Below are 19,736 nucleotides of genomic sequence, written 5' to 3' on the forward strand. Positions count from 1 at the left end.
GTCTCACTGTCTCCCTCTGTCTCACTGTCTCCCTCTGTCTCACTGTCTCCCCTGTCTCAGTGTCTCCCCCTGTCTCAGTGTCTCCCTCTATCTCAGTTTTTCCGTCTGTCTCAGTGTCTCCCCCTGTCTCAGTGTCTCTCCCCCTGTCTGAGTCTCTCCCCCGTCTCAGTGTCTCCCCTGTCTCAGTGTCTCCCTCTATCTCAGTTTTTCCGTCTGTCTCAGTGTCTCCCCCTGTCTCAGTGTCTCCCCCTGTCTCAGTGTCTCCCTCGGTCTCAGTGTCTCCCTCGGTCTCAGTGTCTCATTCTGTCTCAGTGTCTCCCCCGTCTCAGTGTCTCCCTCTGTCTCACTGTCTCCCCCATCTCACTGTCTCCCCCTGTCTCACTGTCTCCCCCTGTCTGACTGTCTCCCTCTGTCTCAGTTTTTCCGTCTGTCTCAGTCTCTCCCTCTGTCTCAGTCTCTCCCTCTGTCTCACTGTCTCCCCCTGTCTCACTGTCTCCCTCTGTCTCACTGTCTCCCCCTGTCTCACTGTCTCCCCCTGTCTCACTGTCTCCCCCTGTCTCACTGTCTCCCTCTGTCTCACTGTCTCCCTCTGTCTCCCTCTGTCTCACTGTCTTCCTCTGTCTCACTGTCTCCCTCTGTCTCAGTGTCTCCCCCGTCTCACTGTCTCCCTCTGTCTCACTGTGTCCCTCTGTCTCACTGTCTCCCTGTCTCACTGTCTCCCTCTGTCTCACTGTGTCCCTCTGTCTCACTGTCTCCCTGTCTCACTGTCTCCCCCTGTCTCACTGTCTCCCTCTGTCTCACTGTCTCCCTCTGTCTCCCTCTGTCTCACTGTCTCCCTCTGTCTCACTGTCTCCCTCTGTCTCACTGTCTCCCTCTGTCTCACTGTCTCCCCCTGTCTCACTTTCTCCCCCTGTCTCACTGTCTCCCCCTGTCTCAGTGTCTCCCTCTGTCTCACTGTCTCCCCCATCTCACTGTCTCCCCCTGTCTCAGTGTCTCCCCCTGTCTCACTGTCTCCCTCTGTCTCACTGTCTCCCTCTGTCTCAGTTTTTCCGTCTGTCTCAGTCTCTCCCTCTGTCTCAGTCTCTCCCTCTGTCTCAGTGTCTCCCTCTGTCTCAGTGTCTCCCCCTGTCTCAGTGTCTCCCTGTCTCACTGTCTCCCCCTGTCTCACTGTCTCCCTCTGTCTCAGTTTTTCCGTCTGTCTCACTGTCTCCCTCTGTCTCACTGTCTCCCCCTGTCTCACTGTCTCCCTCTGTCTCAGTGTCTCCCTCTGTCTCAGTGTCTCCCTCTGTCTCAGTGTCTCCCTCTGTCTCACTGTCTCCCCCTGTCTCAGTGTCTCCCCATCTCAGTCTCTCCCATTGTTCAGTGTCTCCCCCTGTCTCAGTGTCTCCCCCTGTCTGAGTCTCTCCCATTGCTCAGTGTCAGATGCACCTTTTACACCAGACATTTGAATTTGAAGTACATTCTAAAAGATAATAACTGAAAATAATTACAGTGGAAATGATAAAAAAGACCCTTAAAAGTCCTTACCAGCCTGGAGTTTAATTATTGTCTGATCTAGCTTCTGTTTTTCAAGTGCGAAGTCCTTCCTCATTTTGTGCCCTCTGTAAGCTGAGAGAAGGGTAATATGTTAATATTTTCATCGACAGATGTGTTGTTAATGTAATGGCTAATCCTAGGGTGTGTGCGCACAGTGTACAAAAGTACCCCGAATTGGCAATAAATTTGCATTTAGGGTAAAGTGTAATTCTTTCCATTATTTCTCTGTTAAATTTGTGCTTATTTAGCTGAAGAATGTCAGTGCTAAGGAATGAAACACTTACCACATTGGCTCTCAATATCAGCATCAAGCAGTCCCAGTACTTTTTTTTCTTTCAGTTTTGAAGAAGGGTTATTGTAATGTATATACCTTTAAGGGGGGAACTACTTTTTACAGCTCATGTATACTGTAGTACCGGCAGTGACCACACCTGTATATAGCACTGAGTAGTAATCTGTACAGTTCAGTTCCAGAGTGAGCCACGTTGAGTAAACACCTGTTGTACCGTTCTCCTGCAGTCTTGTGTCTTACTACTGATGGACACAACAGTTATCACACCTGAAACATTAACTTGTCTGTTCTCTCCACAGATGCTGGCTGACCAAACTACTGTGTATTTCCAGCATTTTTTGTTTTTGTTTCAAACACTCCCATGCTAGGTATAGCATTACAGAGTAAAGCTCCCTCTAATTGGCCCCAACAATAACCCTCAGCCTCCAATCTTAAAAGAGCATCCCTGCTGCTTTCTAATGTATCATTTCCCCCCTTTCCCATACGAGTCATCCTGTGGCCTCCATGAGTGAGATGACTAATTTCAGGCATGTTTTGTACTGTGGGCCAACACTCCATAGGAACAGGATTTATCAGATTACACACTTCATATAGAAAGAAAGACTTGCATGTATATAGCACCTTTCACAATCTCAGGTCATCCCAAAGCACTTTTTGAAGTGTAGTCACTGTTGTAATGTAGGAAACATGGAAACCAATTTATACAGGAAGGTCCCACAAACAGCAATGAGATAAATGACCAGGTTAATCTGTTTCAGTGATGTTGATTGTGGGATAAATATTGGCCAGGACACCGGGGATAACTCCCGCGCTCTTCTTCGAAATAGTACTGTGCGATCTTTTACGTCCACCTGAGAGGGCAAACAGGGCCTCGGTTTAACGTTTCATCCAAAAGTCGGCACCTCCGACAGTGCAGCACTCCCTCAGTACTGCACTGGAGAGTCAGCCTAGATTTTGTGCTCAAGTCCCTGGAGTGGGACTTGAACCCACAACCTTCTGACTCAGCGGCTACTAACTTTGCCACGGCTGACATCTAATATTGCATTCTTGCAGCTATAAGATGGAGGAGACTTCAATTCCATCAGCCTGGGTCGTATTCACTGAGCTCATTAAACTAAAAGACCAGTTTTTCACCCCAGTTCCTATCGATCTGAAGTAGAATGTAGTACTCAGTTCAGAATAGAGTGCACAAAAGGCATATCAAATATGCAGTGAACTGTTTGAATTTGAAAATGATTTAAGTAAATTTAAAAACAATTTGTCAGGGGACAGAACAATTGAATTGTACGTATTATTAAACCTGGAGACAGAGTGAAAAAGAAGATAGAAATCTAATAATTAATACAACAATAACAACAGCAACATGTTTTTATATAGACTATAATAAATAGAAGCGGAGCTTACATGAAATAAAGCTTTTACTTACAAGAATGTAATTAGAGTTTGGTATTTGCGCTGTTTTAAACATTGTAATGCAAGGACATATTCTACGAATGTAACAAAAACTTGACTGTAGATCTATAGGAGGAACAATTCGTCTCCTTATCACTTGCTGTTAGCGGCAGAGCATTATCGTTGGGGCGAGGCGAATCCAGCACGCCAAATCCCACACCCACCGTAGTGCCGCCGGTAACAGTTATCGCTGGGAGCCTCAACAGCAGGTGGATTGTGACATCAGTGAGTGTGCAACATTCAATGATTGCCCGATCTGTGAAATTGATTGTTGCCACCTACCTTAGCGCCTGGAGTAAACAGCGACAGGGAGAGCTGGTGTGAAGCACCAGGAAGCCAGCTCCAGGGACGTTATTTAAAGGGATCATCAGTAATGACTCACAGCTGTCAGGTTAGTGGAGTTTCAGTGGTTTCTTGTCAGTTTCACAAAGTCCAACAGTTTCATTCAGTAATTTCAAGATTCTTTTGTATCAGAAGTGTTGTGGCAACTAAAAGTAGCTAGATTTATTCTTAAAAAAGTCAAACTGCTACACTTGGTAACATTAATGGGGGCTGTACTGGTATTGACCTCGTCCTCCAGGATCTGCGGCAGAGGGAGCGTAGGTAGCAAGAATGACGGGAACATGTGTGCCGAGAGATGAGGAGGGACATCAGGGCTCTCACCAGGAGGCCGTACCTTCTGAGAGTATTCCAAGAGCACTTCTTCTACCTTCAATGAAGTGAGGAGCAGTGTATTAGATGGGTCTGCCAAGGATGTGGTCACAGAACTCTGCCACCTCCTCCAAACAGACCTCCAGCCTCATACCAGGATGACATAAGCCCAGATCCCCTTTGCTCACCACATCCCCATCATTCCATCCCTCTCACAGACCCTTTCACACTGCCAAGCTGAAATGACAGACACCACAAAAGAATGGTAAGTGAATTAATACATTTATCAAAAATCAGTGAACACATAAACAAAAATATTAACTATTCACCCTTGTGCAATCCCTTAGTGCCTCTTGTTACTGTGCCATTGCCTACTCTAGTGCTCCTATGAAGTGTTGGCCCAATGGCTGCAGCAGGGCTGGTGGAAAGCTGCTGAGTGTCCATGCGGGAGACTTCAGATGGCCTTGCAGGATGCCCTCGACCAGCTCTGGGCCTGGAAGGCCCGGCTGTAGACTGCACCACTTCAGCATGGGTGGCAGCAGTCTGGGCTGGCTGGATGACAGGCAGCGACAAGTGCAATGGCGGAATGGCAGTGGTGGGAGCAGGAATGCTGTCATCTTGAGAAAGGACAGCAGGTTCCTACTCCACTGACCCACTGCCACTCCCCCAGGGCAGCACCTCAGCATCCCTAGGAATCTGTTGCAGCACAGATTGCTGGCCTGCTGCGACACCGTGAAAACCTCGGTCGATGGTGGTAGACCCAGTCATGATGGCCGCAGCCAGAGCTTGTGTGGCATCAAGCTGAGACTGCATGAGAGCAGTCTGAGATTGGATGGCACCAAGCATAGACTGCATTACAGCACTAAGACGTTGCGTCGCTTCCGCCTGTGCTGCAATGGAAGCTGCCAGATCGCCCATCACACGTGGCATCAGGTCTGGGTCACCACGGTCTCTCTGGGAGTCTACCATCCTTTGCAGACTGGAAATGATGGGCTCCATGGTGTGCGCAGAGCCCTGTGCAATGTGGGAGGCAGACTCCTCCATGCTCCTCACCATTGCCGAGAGTCTTTCAGGCACCCTTGCCATTGCATCTATCATTTCCATGTGCATGCCCATTACCCTTCTTCTAAAGGCCTCCCCATCGAGGTCCTCATCTGAGTCCTAGGCAGCAGAAGTCATGCGCAAACTCGCCCTCCGGGGGGCTGGCCCCCGAGCTACCCTTTACCCCTGGGCTTGCTGCAGCCCACTCATCCCTGGTTCCTCACCCTGTCCATATCCTGCTACTATACTAGCCTCTAAAGAACACGTAGTATCTGAGCTGGTGTCTGCGGGTGAGACATGCAGTGACACAGTGTGTTTTTCCTCCTGCTCTTCTCCTGCCTTGCTCTCTGCGGTGCCCTCGGGAACAGGCTGCTCAGGTGCTTGCTCATTATCTGAAAGCATAAAGGCACAAGAATCGGGTAAAGGTTAGGGGAGGGGGGCAGAAAGGGAGAAATGCATGCATGCAGCATGATTAGCTGGAAAGTGCGAAACGCTTGTGGGGTGAGGGGGAAGTGGGATGTGAGAAGAAGGATAGGGATGAACACACCGTTGTTGTCCCCAAGGGGGTCAACGTCGCCGGTGGAAACGGCGCCCACGACCTGGTGCCCAATGATCTCCAACACTCTATTCTCCAGCGCAGACAGTGGTTGGGTGTCAGTTTGTCCCCCGCCTGTGTGCTCCTGCTCCCTCCTGTTGTGAGCCGCCTTGGCCTGCAAGAGAAAGGAAAGTGTGTGAGTGAGTGTGGAGCAATCTGTTTAGGTGATGTGCCTCCCATAGTTGAATAGCTGTCATTGTGTGCAAGGCATGAGTTATGGGTGTGCGTGTTGGTAGGTAGAGATTGTTGGTGGGTGAATGCTGGCGGTGTGGTGCTTTGGGCAGTGTGTGAAGATTGTGGCTCAGATGATGGGATGTAGCATTTGTTGAAGCATTCACTCACCCTGACCACCCGAGTAAGGTGGGTAAATTTCTTCCTGCACTGTGTGTGGGTCCTGGGGACCACAGTGCTGCCCGAGACCTGCTGCGCTACCTTCCTCTACACGGTGCGGAAGACTTGCGGCGAGGGCCTCCTGCCACTTGCCAGGTAGAGCAGCACCCTCTGTCTCTCCACAGGGAACACCAGGGCCTCCAATGCTTGCTCGCAGAATCTGTGGGCTGTCTCCCTGGGACATGGATCTACCATGAGTACACCTGGTTCAGTCTTCCGGCTCCTTCTCCTTGACCTGCTGCTGCTTGCTGAGACAGCTGCACAGCCAGCAATGCTGAAAATGAGGTTCTGCAGCATAGTGGTAATGTCACTAGGACTAGTAATCCAGAGGACCTGGACTAATGATCCAAGTAGACGTGAGTTCAAATCCCACCACGGCAGCTGTGCAATTTAAATTCAGCTAATTAAATAAATCTGGAATTTTAAAAAAGCCAGTATCATTAATGGTAACCATGAAACTATCGGATTGTCATAAAAACCCATCTGGTTCACTAATGTCCTTTAGGGAAGAAAATCTGCCGTCCTTACCTGGTCTGGCTTATATGTGACTCCAGACCCACAGCAATTTGGTTGACTCTTAACTGCCCTCTGAAATGGCCTAGCAAACCATTCAGTTGTAACAAACTGCTACGAAACAAAATAATGGCCCAGAAATTCGGGTCGGGGGCTTCCAATATAGCACCAAATCTTCAAATAATTTTTTTTTTTTTAAATCACATTTTTTAAATAAACTATAACTTACATGAAATAACTATTTTAAACAATAATTTAAATTTTTGAAAAAAATAATTTTATTTTCTAACGGGGCTAAAAATAAATTTACCTTGTTTTAAATTATTTAAAAATAATAAACCTGTGGAAAAAATGTTTTAATTTTAATTAATTCACCACTTACCTTGTAAAAAGCAGGCCTTACGCCTGCTTTTTACATTTCTAAATTCTGCAGGCTTACGTTCCCGGGAAAACCTGTAAAAAAAAAATGAAGTTCGATGCGCACGCGCAGCCTCCCCCGCGCACGCGTTCGACCTCTGAACCTCTTCGTTCAGAGGAACGGAAGTGCCGGTTTCGCACGCATGCGCAGTGCATGCAGGAAACCGGCACTTCCATCGGGCCTATGGGTGAGTACCCCGTGCGTACTCACCCGTGGAGACCCGAATTTCTGGGCCAATAAAAGAGGAACCGGATGGACCACCCGGCACCGGCTACGGACACGGCAACAGCATACCCAGCCCAGCCAACCCTGCAAAGTCCTCCTCACCAACATCTGGGGACTTGTGCCAAAATTGGGGGCGCTGTCTCACAGACTAGTCAAGCAACAGCCTGACATAGTCATACTTACAGAATCATACCTTTCGCCCAAACTCCTCCATCACCATCCCTGGGTATGTCCAGTCCCACCGGCAGGACAGACTCACCAGGGCTGGTGGCACAGTGGTATACAGTTGTGAAGGAGTGGCCCTGGGAGTCCTCAACATTGACTCCGGACCCCATGAAGTCTCATGGCTTCAGGTCAAGCATGGGCAAGGAAACCTTCTGCTGATTACCACCTACCGCCCTCCCCCAGCTGATGAATCAGTACTCCTCCATGTTGAACACTATTTGGAAGAAGTACTAGCAAGGGCACAGAATGTACTCTGGGTGGGGGGCTTCGAAGTCCATCACCAAGAGTGGCTCGGTAGCACCACTATTGACCGAGCTGGCCAAGTCTGCAAGGACATAACTGCCAGTCTGGGCCTGCGACAGGTGGTAAGAGAACCAACACGAGGGAAAAACCTACTTGACCTCGCCCTCAGCAATCTACCTGTCACAGATGCATCTGTCCATGACAGTATTGGTAGCAGTGACCACCGCACAATCATTGTGGAGACGAAGTCCCATCTTCACACTGAGGACACCCTCCATCGTGTTGTGTGGCACTACCACCGTGCTAAATGGGATCGATTCAGAACAGATCTAGCAGCTCAAAATTGGGCATCCATGAGGCGCTGTGGGTCATCAGCAGCAGCAGAATTGTATTCCACCACAATCTGTAACCTCATGGCCCAGCATATTGCTCACTCTACCATTACCATCAAGCCAGAGGACCAACCCTGGTTCAATAAGGAGTATAAAAGAGCATGCCAGGTTAGCACCAGGCATACCTAAAAATGAGGTGCCAACCTGGGGAAGCTGCAACACAGGACTACATGCATGCTAAAAAGCAGAAGCAGCATGCTATAGACAGGGCTAAGCGATTCCACAATCAACGGATCAGATCAAAGCTCTGCAGTCCTGCCACATCCAGGTGTGAATGGTGGTGGACCATTAAACTACTAACGAGAGGAGGAGGCTCCATGAATATCCCCATCCTCAATGATGGTGGAGCCCAGCCAGTGAGTGCAAAAGACAAGGCTGAAGCATTTGCAACCATCTTCAGCCAGATGTGCCGAGGGGATGGTCCATATCGGCCTCCTCCTGAGGTCCCCACCATCACAGAAGCCAGTCTTCAGCCAATTCAATTCACTCCAGGTGATATCAAGAAACGGCTCAGCGCACTGGATACAGCAAAGGCTATGGGCCCCCGACAACATCCCGGCTATCGTGCTGAAGACTTGTGCTGCAGGACTAGCCGCGCCTCTAGCCAAGCTGTTCCAGTACAGCTACAACACTGGCATCTATCTGACAATGTGGAAAACTGCCCAGGTATGTCCTGTCCACAAAAAGCAGGACAAATCCAATCCGGCCAATTACCGCCCCATCAGTCTACTCTCAATCATCAGCAAAGTGATGGAAGGTGTCATCGACAGTGCTATCAAGCGGCTCTTACTCACCAATAACCTGCTCACTGATGCCCAGTTTGGGTTCCACCAGAATCACTCGGCTCCAGACCTCATTACAGCCTTGGACAAAACATGGACAAAGGAGCTGAATTTCAGAGGTGAGGTGAGAGTGACTGCCCTTGACATCAAGGCAGCATTTGACCGAGTGTGGCATCAAGGAGCCCTAGTAAAACTGAAGTCAATGGGAATCGGGGGGAAAACTCTCCACTGGCTGGAGTCATACCTAGCACAAAGGAAGATGGTTGTGGTGATTGAAGGCCAATCATCACAGCCCCATGACATCACTGCAGGAGTTCCTCAGGGCAGTGTCCTAGGCCCAACCATCTTCAGCTGCTTCATCAATGAACATCCCTCCAACATAAGGTCAGAAATGGGGATGTTTGCTGATGACAGCACAGTGTTCATTTCTCTTGACAACTCCTCAGATAATGAAGCAGTCCATGCCCGCATGCAACAAGACCTGGACGACATTCAGGCTTGGGCTGATAAGTGGCAGGTAACATTCGCGCCACAGAAGTGCCAGTCAATGACTATCTCCAACAAGCAAGAGTCTAACCACCGCCCCTTGACATTCAATGCCATTACCATCGCCGAATCCCCCACCATCAACATCCTGGGGGTCACCATTGACCAGAAGCTTAATGGGACCAGCCACATAAATACTGTGGCAACAAGAGCAGGTCAGAGGCTAGGTATTCTGTGGCGAGTGTCTCACCTCCGGACTCCCCAAAGCCTTTCTACCATCTACAAGGCACAAGTAAGGAGTGTGATGGAATACTCTCCACTTGCCTGGATGAGTGCAGCTCCAACAACACTCTAGAAGCTCGACACCACACAGGACAAAGCAGCCTGCTTGATTGGCACCCCATCTACCACCTTAAACATTCACTCCCTCCACCACCGGCGTACCATGGCTGCAGTGTGTACCATCTACAAGATGCACTGCAGCAATTCGCCAAGGCTTCTTCGGCAGCACCTCCCAAACCCGCGACCTCTTCCACCTAGAAGGACAAGGGCAGCAGGCACATGGGAACACCACCACCTCCAAGTTCCCCTCCAAGTCACACACCATCCTGACTTAGAAGTATATCGCCGATCCTTCATCGTCACTGGGTCAAAATCCTGGAACTCCCTCCCTAACAGCACTGTGGGAGTACCTTCACCACATGAACTGCAGCGGTTCAAGAAGGCAGCTCACAACCACCTTCTCAAGGGCAATAAATGCTGGCCTTACCAGTGACGCCCACATCCCATAAAAATTTTTTTTTTTAAATGAACCTCCCCTTTAAGTACTGAAAAAAGCCTGTGGCAATTATGAGTTGTGATTGGACTGCACCTGATATTGGTCCACCCTCTGAGTGTAACGCCAATGAGCTTGGGCTTTAAGACTTGAATTAGGACGCCAATCATTTCTTTGAGCGGTGAGCATGAATTCTGCGTGCAGTCTAAAGCATTCGTGCCTGGCGCTAATTCTCCAACTTTTCTACTGATACTGCCCATTCCTGGGCTATAATGAATTTCTAGTCCATAGAGTCTAAGTAAATGTTCACATGCACTGTTAGTGTAGTATTAGTCAGAGGACAAATTATCCAAAGGAACTACAACACACTCATTCATTGCTGCACTCTATTAATATGACTTGGTATATGATGTGTATTATTCTTAGTTTTGTGTTTTTCCCCTGTATGTTTTACGCTCTTCATTTCAATCACATGCTAACATACTGCATTGATGTGATATCTTGACCATCAATACTTTCTTTCCTTCTTTCAATTTCTCCCATTTTCTTGTCTCCTGAATACAGGTAATTCAAGCTGAAGTATGGCTCCACGGGCACAAGACAACCATCCTGTATCATTCTTTGTGTGTGTGAGTCTAGTCCGACTACCAATCTGCCGAAGTTACGGCGGGAGATAGGGACAACCCCCATGAAAATTAACGGCCACTGTATTTAATTGCTGGAACTGTATCTTCAAGTAGACTTCGATGTATTGGAGAAAGTTTAGCATAGAGTGACCAAGACAACTCCTGGCTTTAGTCGTTTAACATATGGAAATATGTGATACGGAATAGGATAGAAACAACAACAACTCGTATTTATATAGCACCTTTAACATAGTAAAACATCCCAAGGCGCTTCACAGGAGTGTTACAAGACAAAAAATTTGACACCGAGCCACATAAGGATAAATTAGGGCAGGTGACCAAAAGCTTGGTCAAAGAGGTAGATTTTAAGGAGCATCTTAAAGGAGGAAAGAGAGGTAGAGAGGCGGAGAGGTTTAGGCAGGGAATTCCAGGGCTTAGGGCCTCGGCAACAGAAGGCACGGCCACCAACGGCTGAGCGATTATAATCAGGGATGATCAAGAGTGCAGAATTAGAGGAGTGCAGATATCTCAGGGAGTTATGGGGATGAAGGAGATTACAGAGATAGGAAGGGGTGAGGCCATGGAGGGATTTGAAAACAAGGATGAGAATTTTGAAATCAAGGCGTTGCTTAACCGGGAGCCAATGTAGGTCAGCGAGCACAGGGGTGATGTGTGAACGGGACTTGATGCGAGTTAGGACACGGGCAGCCAAGTTTTGGATGACCTCAAGTTTACGTAGGGTAGAATGTGGGAGGCCAGCCAGGAGTGTGTTGGAACAGTCAAGTCTAGGGGTAATGAAGGAATGGATGAGGATTTTAGCAGCGGATGAGCTGATGCAAGGCGGAGACAGGCGATGTTATGGAGGTGGTCTGTGTTATGCTGCGGATATGTGGTCAGAAGCTCATTTCAGGGTCAAATATGACACCAAGGCTGTGAACAGTGTGGTTCAACCTCAGACAGATGTTAGGGAGAGGGATGGAGTCAGTGGCTAGGGAACGGAGTTTGTGGCGGGGACCGAAAACAATGGGGTCGATTTTAACTGAGCCGTGAGGCGGGCTTTGAGGCGTGCGGGGGGTTAAAATCGCTAAAACTGGCGGGCGGGACCCCCCCCCGCCTGGTTCCCGACCCCGAGCCATTTTAACCCAGGCGTGTCTGATGGTCCCGAATCAGTCCCACCTCCAACAGGCAGGACTGGTCTTTAAGGCCCTTAATCAGCAATAATTGGCCGTTATAATGCCATTTTAACAGGCCCTTGCATTTTTATCCCTTTTCCCACGTAAAACACGCCTGGTGGGGATCGCGCCTGTGAAACCTGGCGTGAGCACTATTGGATTGCTGACTATCAGCTGCAGGTCAACCATTAAAGAGGAGATTTGATCAGTCATCATTTGCAGGTGGCAGGACTTTGTGGTTTCAGGCCTGGGCAACTTTTACCAGGCTTAACCACACCTGTGGAAGGGTGGAGCCTCACACACATCTCCAGTGTGGACTCCTGGGAAACCCCTCTCGCCACCCTCACTCAGCGCTTCCTCAGCAGAGGCATATGTCAGAAGCATAGGAGCCATTTTTCTCCTTCCCTTCTTGGCATTAGAGGAGTTCAAGCACCAGTCGCGGCAGCAGCAGAACCAGGAACAACAGCAGCACCAGCAACAGCAGCAGCAGCAGGAGCGACAGGCTGCTGCTCACCCACCTAAGGCAGCACAGGCCAGAAGGGGCCAGCGCCTGGAAGCCCGTCGGCGCAGGAGATACCCCCCAAACAGGGTCTACAGACACAGGGTCAGCTACCGCAACATGACTGAGCAGCAGTGCCAAAGGTGGCTCTGACTTTCGCGACAGGTAGTGACTGACATCTGCGCAATGATACAGCAAGACCTGCTGCCCAGAGGACCAGGTGGACACTCCTTACCACTGGCCATCAAAGTCACCACCGCACTCAACTTTTTTGCCTCAGGCTCATTCCAGGGATCATCAGCAGACATCAGCGACATCTCCCAGTCGGCTGCACACACTTGCATCACGCAGGTAACCGATGCCCTCTTTGCCCTCGCGCGCAATCACATCCATTTCACCAGGGATCGCGCAAATGTGACGGCGCGAGCGGTTAGATTAGCTCTTCTGGCAGGCTTTCCAAGGGTGCAGGGCGTCATTGACTGCACACGTGGCCCTTAGGGCACCCCATCGCAATCCAGGTATTTTTGTCAACCGCAAGGGCTTCCACTCCCTTAACATTCAGCTGGTGTGTGACCACAAGAAGGAGATTTTGCATGTTTGTGCCAAGTACCCTGGCAGTTGCCATGACTCCTTCATACTGCGCCAGTCTAGTGTGCCTCTGCTATTCAGGCCGCCAGATCAACTTCACGGATGGCTACTTGGAGACAAGGGCTATCCCCTGAGGACTTGGCTAATGACGCCGTTGAGGAGGCCAGCCAACGAAGCTGAGGAGAGCTACAACTCCAGCCACATGTCCACCAGATCCATAATCGAGCAAACCATTGGCTTGCTGAAGATGCGCTTCAGATGCCTGGATAGATCAGGTGGAGCCCTACAGTACTCAGCAGCCAGGGTCTCCAGAATCGTCATGGTTTGCTGTGCACTCCACAATATGGCACAGCGTCATGGCTTGCAGATTCCTGAGGACCAAGTGGCTCCTCACATACCCTCCTCAGATGATGATGATGATGAGGAGGAGGAGGAGGAGGGCGAAAACGAGCATCCTGCAGAGGCCCATCAACCAGCGGCAGCATTACGCGAGAACATTGCTGCCCGGGATGCAAGGAACGCACTCATCCTGGCCAGATTTGCTTAGCCTAGTAAATCAAACTCTTTTGCCTCACAGCTTCTTACCTGAGCATCGACAATGGCCAAACACTGCGGATTCCTAGCTATTTGACCAGCATCCTGACAACTGCAAGTAATCCTAACCCCTCAATGTGAAAGCCCCATTCGCGAAATGACACACGCCAGAACTGCAACAGTTGCCATCAGAATTTTTATGCACAAGAACCAACTGATGGCATTTTTACAATATACACAACATTTCACCCAAGTGACTACCCTTGTGACTACTTGTGCTTTATTTTCCTCTTACGCGTGCTCCTATGTAGTGGTTCCACTGTGGCTTCAGCAGATGTGGAGGCCCCTTGCTCACTTTCCTGCTGCTCCTGTCTCGACACCTTTGGCGGGCGTCCTCTGGGGTGGCGAGCCTGTGAGGGCTCGCCAGCAGTCTGCTGCTCCTGCGGCTGTGCAGGGGTTGAGACGTCTATCTCACTTGGGTGTGGACTCCGGCGGGGCTCTGACCGAGGGCTCTGCAGTGGCATGGAATTATGAGCGCTTGGAGAGGAACCCCCACTTCCTTGAGGCCTGCCACCAACCTCCCTCTCATGGGTCAGCTCCCCCTCCGTGCCTGCAAGTGGCTTGAGAGCACCTTGCTGCACATCAGGGGGGCCATGGGGACCCGTATCTACAATGGCAGTCCTACTCAGAAGGACTCCCATGAAGATCTGGTTTCTCTGTTCAATAGATGCCCATCGCTCCTCAAGAGATGAACACTCACCATGTTTTCCATACCTTGGCGACTAACTTCCTCCATGGCCGTAGCCCTCCTCTCCTCTACCGTAGCCAGCCTTACCACGGAGGCAGCAGTCATTTCCATGTAGGTAGCCATCCTTTCCGTGTTGATGCGTTCATGCGCCATTGACTCCACAAAGGCTCTGCTCATGTTCACTATGGACTCCTCCATTCGCTCCACACTCGCAGCGACCCTGGAGACAAAACCTGCCAGAGACTCCTGCATCTGTGCCTGGAGTTCCACCACCTCTGATCTTTTGGATGGACCCAGAGGCAGAGGGTCGACATGCAGCTGAGCCAAGCTGGCAGAGTCCTGCGCCCTCTGACGAGGACTCTCCACTGCTGTCCCTGTCTCCACAATCTGCAGATGCTCACTTGTGAGCTGTGATACACCAGGTGACAACACTACTCTATGTCCCGAAGGTCCCCCCGAGGTGTGAGTGTCTGCGCTGGTGCTGGGTGCGCTTATTTCTGCTGACACTGCGCCCTCAGAGGTTGCAGATTCCTCTGAGGAGTCTGGAATCTCAGGCTCTTCCTTCTGCTCAGTGGGGACGGGGGCTCTCGATGGTCCTGTGGGGGAGTCAAGGAAAAAGTTAGAGATGTGATGCCAAGGTTACATGCACATTGCATTTTGCAGATGATCATAAGTCCATATGATGTAGCTTCAGAATCATTATCAGCAACTCATGCAATGTCAATGAGAGAGATGGAAAACTATTCTGTCACCAGCTTGCGGGGATGCACCTGTCTGTCCTTCCCCAACTTCCGCATCTGTATCAGCCCCGACAATCTCCAGGACGGCTTCCTCCCAGGGGGTGAGCTGGGCTAATGAGGGTGGCCCTCCTCCTGTCCTGGCTCGCTCTCTCCTGTTGTGAGCTCTCTTCTCCTGCAATGAGGGAGACAAGTGGAGGTTGAGTGAGAATGAAGGAGTGAGTATAGAGATTGCATAGCATAGATACTTAGAAGGAGACAAAGATGGAGTAAGGTTGCAAGACCAAGGGCCCTCCCTGCGTTGTGTCAGTTGTGTTCAAAGCATCAGAGTGAGGGGGAGTGTGAGGGCTGCATGGTCGAATAGTTAGGTGAATGTGAGCATAGAGAGAGAGGGAATGGCTAAGGGTGCATGGATATGAGTGTCAAGTGGGATGTGGAGGAAGAGATTGCTAAAGTGAGGAAAGGCAATGGGGATCAGATTGAGGGTGATGGAAACTTCATACTTACTTTTCCAGTGCGATGAAGGTCATGGAATCTTTTCCTGCACTGCATCCAGGTGCGCCGTGTGAGCCCCAAGGAGTTGACTTCCCCAGCCACCTGTAGCCACACAGCCTTGGTCTGACTGGGAGGCCTCTTCCTCCCTGAAGAAGGGAACAGGACCTCCCTGTGGGCTCTAGCCCCATCCAACAATGCCTGGAGTGATGCCTCATCAGATTTAGGCGCAGCTCTTGCCCTCCTACTGGCCATTGTTCCTGCAGGCTCCTGTGCCATCATAAGGGGAAAGCTTGGAAGCCTGCAGAGGAAGCAAGGCTTGCTGTGGACCTTAAATGCAGCAGCAATGATGACGTCATCTGAGGGGACTTGCAGTCATGAAAAACCCATTTGCAAAGGCTTCCCACACGTTGGAAATCAATTGGCCAATTGAGTTAAAATTGCATCAATCTCACCCATCCATTTAGATTCGTGTGGGAATCACGAAATTCGGGGAACCCGACAATTGCCCGCACCTGAGTTAAAATCGACCCCAATGGCTTCGGTCTTCCCAATATTTAATTGAAGAAAATCTTTGCTCATCCAGAATTGGATATCGGACAAGCAGTCTGACAATTTAGAGACTGTGGAGGGGTCGAGAGAAGTGGTAGTGAGGTAGAACTGGGTGTCGTCAGCGTACATGTGGAAACTGACGCTGTGTTTTCGGATGATGTCGCCAAGGGGCAGCATGTAAATGAGAAATAGGAGGGCGCCAAGGATAGGTCCTTGGGGGACACCAGAGGTAACGATGCGGGAGTGGGAAGAGAAGCCATTGCAGGTGATTCTCTGGTTACAATTAGATAGATAAGAATGGAACCAGGCGAGTGCAGTCCCACCCAGCTGGACGGACGATGGTGGAGAGGCGTTGGAGAAGGATGGAGTGGTCAACCATGTCAAAGGCTGCAAACAAGTCAAGAAGGACGAGGAGAGATAGTTTACCTTTGTCATAGTCACAAAGGATGTCCTTTGTGACTTTGATGAGAACCGTTTCGATACTGTGGCAAGGGCAGAAACCTGATTGGAGGGATTCAGACATGGAATTGCGGGAAAAATGGGCACGGATTTGGGAGGCAACAACACGTTCAAAGACTTTGGAGAGGAAAGGGAGGTTGGAGAGGGGGCGATAGTTTGCAAGGACGGAGGGATCAAGGGTTTGTTTTTTGAGGAGGGGGTGATGACGGCAGATTTGAGGGGGAAGAGGACAGTACCCGAGGAGAGAGAACCATTAACAATATCAGCTAATACCAGCCAGAAAAGGAAGTTGGTTGGTCAGCAGTTTGGTGGGGATAGGGTCGAGGGAGCAGGAGGCGGGTCTCATGGACAAGATGAGCACAGAGAGGTCATGAGGGGAGATCGAAGAGAAACTGGAGAAAGATGTGAGTTCAGGGCTAGGGCACGGGGGAACCTGAGAGGAAGTTTGGCCCGGTGGCCATGGGGAAGGAAGGGAAGTGGCAGAGGCAGTTGAACGGATGGTCTCAATCTTAGAGACAAAGAAGTCCACGAGTTCCTCACACTTGTTATCGGAGGCGAGGGTGGAGGAAACAAGGGAGAGGGGTTTAAGAAGACGGTTAGCAGTAGAGAATAGGAGCCGGGGCTTATCTTTGCATTCCAGAATGATTCTGGAATAGTGAGCAATTTTGACAGACGAGAGCAGGGCCCGATAATGCTTTATGTGGTCCAGCCAGATCTGGCGGTGAATGGCTAAACCAGTTGTCCGCCATATCCGTTCGAGTCTGCGTCCCTTGGACTTAAGGGAGCGAAGATGAGAGCCGTACCAGGGGGACAGGCCAGGGTGAGAGAGAGTAATTGTTTTAGTAGGGACTAGGGCATCAAAGGTGGTGGTGAGGGTGTGGTTGAGCAGATCGGTAGCTGCAGAAATGTCATGGTGAATGGAGGGCCAGAGGCTGGACAGTTGGGATTTCATAAGTGCAGTTGTAAGAGAGTTGGGAGAGAGTTTTTTCCAGGGGCGGACACAGAAGGAAGTAGGGTTGGGGGTGGGGGGTGGAAGGGGGATGTGGGTGGAGAGCGATACAAGGAAATGGTCAAAGATGGCCTTATCTACGATTGACATGATGGGAGTAGTGAGATCACGAGAGATGGCAAGATCGAGGGGGTGGCCGTGAATATGGGTTGAGGAGTTTACATGAAGGGAGAGATTAAGGGAGGATAGGAGGCTAGTGAACTCAGAGGAGAGAGAGCATGGTGAATTGAGATGGAGGTTGAAATCATCGAGGATGAGAAGTCATTCGGTGCAGAGGCTGAGGGAGGAAAGCAGTGAAGATATCTTGGTAATAACATTTTTATGGTATTTGGGTGGACGGTAGAGAACAAAAATTTTATATGAGAGGCAAGAAGGGTGGAATAAGGTGAGATGCTCAAAGGAGGAGAAACTGCCGGAGGGATAGCGGGACAGACCAAGGTGTGATTTGGTGATGAGAGCCACACCGCCACCATGACGGTCTGAGCGGGGCAAGTGGTGGAAGGTATAGCCAGGTGGGGAGACTTCATTTAAGGGTAAGGTGTCATCACATAGAAACATAGAAACATAGATGATAGGAGTAGGAGTAGACCATTTGGCCCCTCGAGCCTGCTCCACCATTCAATGAGATCATGGCTGATCATCCAAATTCAGTACCCTGTACCTGCTTTCTCCCCATATCCCTTGATCCCTTTAGCCTTAAGAAATATATCTAACTCCTTCTTGAATATATTTAATAAGTTGACCTCAACTGCCTTCTGTGGAGGAGAATTCCACAGGTTCACCGCTCTCTGGGTGAAGAAATTCCTCCTCATCTCAGTCCTAAATGGCTTACCCCTTATCCTTAGACTGTGACCCCTGGTTCTGGACTCCCCCGCCATCGGGAACATCCTTCCTGCATCTAGTCTGTCTAGTCCTGTTAGAATTTTATAAGTTTCAATGAGATCCCCTCTCATTCTTCTAAACTCAAGCGAATATAAGCCTAATCAACCCAATCTCTCTTCATACGTCATTCCTGCCATCCCAGGTATCAGTCTGGTGAATCTTCGCTGCACTCCCTCCATGGCAAGAACATCCTTTCTCAGATAAGGTGACCAAAACTGCACACAATACTCAAGGTGTGGTCTCACCAAGGCCCTGTACAACTGCAGCAAGACATCCTTGCTCCGGTACTCAAATCCTCTTGCTATGAAGGCCAACATACCATTTGCCTTCTTAACCGCCTGCTGCACCTGCATGCTTACCTTCAGGGACTGGTGCACAAGGACACCCAGGTCTCGTTGCACTTCCCCTTTTCCCAATCTATTGCCATTCAGATAATAATCTGTCTTCCTGTTTTTGCCACCAAAGTGGATAACCTCGCATAAACTTCGGGTCTCCACGGGTGAGTACGCATGGCGTACTCAGCCGTAGGCCCGATGGAAGTGCCGGTTTCCTGCATGCACTGCGCATGCGTGGGAAACCGGCACTTCCGTTCCCCTGAACGAAGAGGTTCAGAGGTCGAACGCGTGCGCGGGGGAGGCTGCGCGTGCGCATCAAACTTAGTTTTTTTTTACAGGCTTCTCTGGGAACGTAAGCCTGCAGAATTTAGAAATATAAAAAGCAGGTGTAAGGCCTGCTTTTTACAAGGTAAGTGGTGAATTAATTAAAATTAAAACATTTTTTCCACATGTTTATTATTTTTAAATACTTTAAAGCAAGGTAAGTTTATTTTTAGCCCCGTTAGAATATAAAATTATTTTTTTCAAAAATTTAAATTATTGTTTAAAATAGTTATTTCATGTAATTTATAGTTTATTTAAAAAATGTGATAAAAAAAATGTATTTGAAGGTTTAGTGCTATTTGGGGGCCGCAGTATTTATAAGTCTTTACAGCACTTCCTGTCAGACTTATGAATGGAGCATTCCCTGCTCCGATTGGCTGCCCATGGCCCACGTGATCCCAGGGGACGCATTGAACTAACTGCGCCCTGGGATACGCAAGCACTGCGCGCCGGCAGCTGGACCAGGATCCGGATCGGAATTCCACGGGGCCCTACAGCTCAACGGCCGGCGCGCAAGGTAAGTGCAGGTCAGGGGCTTGCACCCACGGGAAGCCCCCGACCTGAATTTCTGGCCCATTATACTGCATCTGCCATGCATCTGCCCAATCACCCAACCTGTCCAAATCATACTGGAGTTTCTCTGCATCCTCCTCACAGCACACACGCCCACCCAGCTTTGTGTCGTCTGCAAACTTGGAGATATTACATCTAGTTCCCTCGTCTAGATCATTAATATATATTGTGAATAGCTGGGGTCCTAGCA

General features: G+C 49.7%; 1 protein-coding gene across 4 annotated transcripts in view; it reads right to left on the bottom strand.

The window, feature by feature from the left end:
• The window catches only part of myo3a (myosin IIIA), a 722,675-nt gene that overhangs the window by 157,246 nt on the left and 545,693 nt on the right, over positions 1-19,736 (bottom strand). For all 4 annotated transcript variants that reach the window (XM_085987739.1, XM_085987740.1, XM_085987738.1 and 1 more), the window contains one exon: positions 1,528-1,608. In XM_085987739.1, the coding sequence (XP_085843865.1) occupies positions 1,528-1,608 (81 nt within the window). The remainder of the gene's footprint in view (positions 1-1,527; positions 1,609-19,736) is intronic.

Source organism: Somniosus microcephalus, chromosome 5, assembly GCF_052327205.1.
Source record: "Somniosus microcephalus isolate GS21.2 chromosome 5, FLI_Smic_1.0, whole genome shotgun sequence".
NCBI lineage: Eukaryota > Metazoa > Chordata > Chondrichthyes > Squaliformes > Somniosidae > Somniosus > Somniosus microcephalus.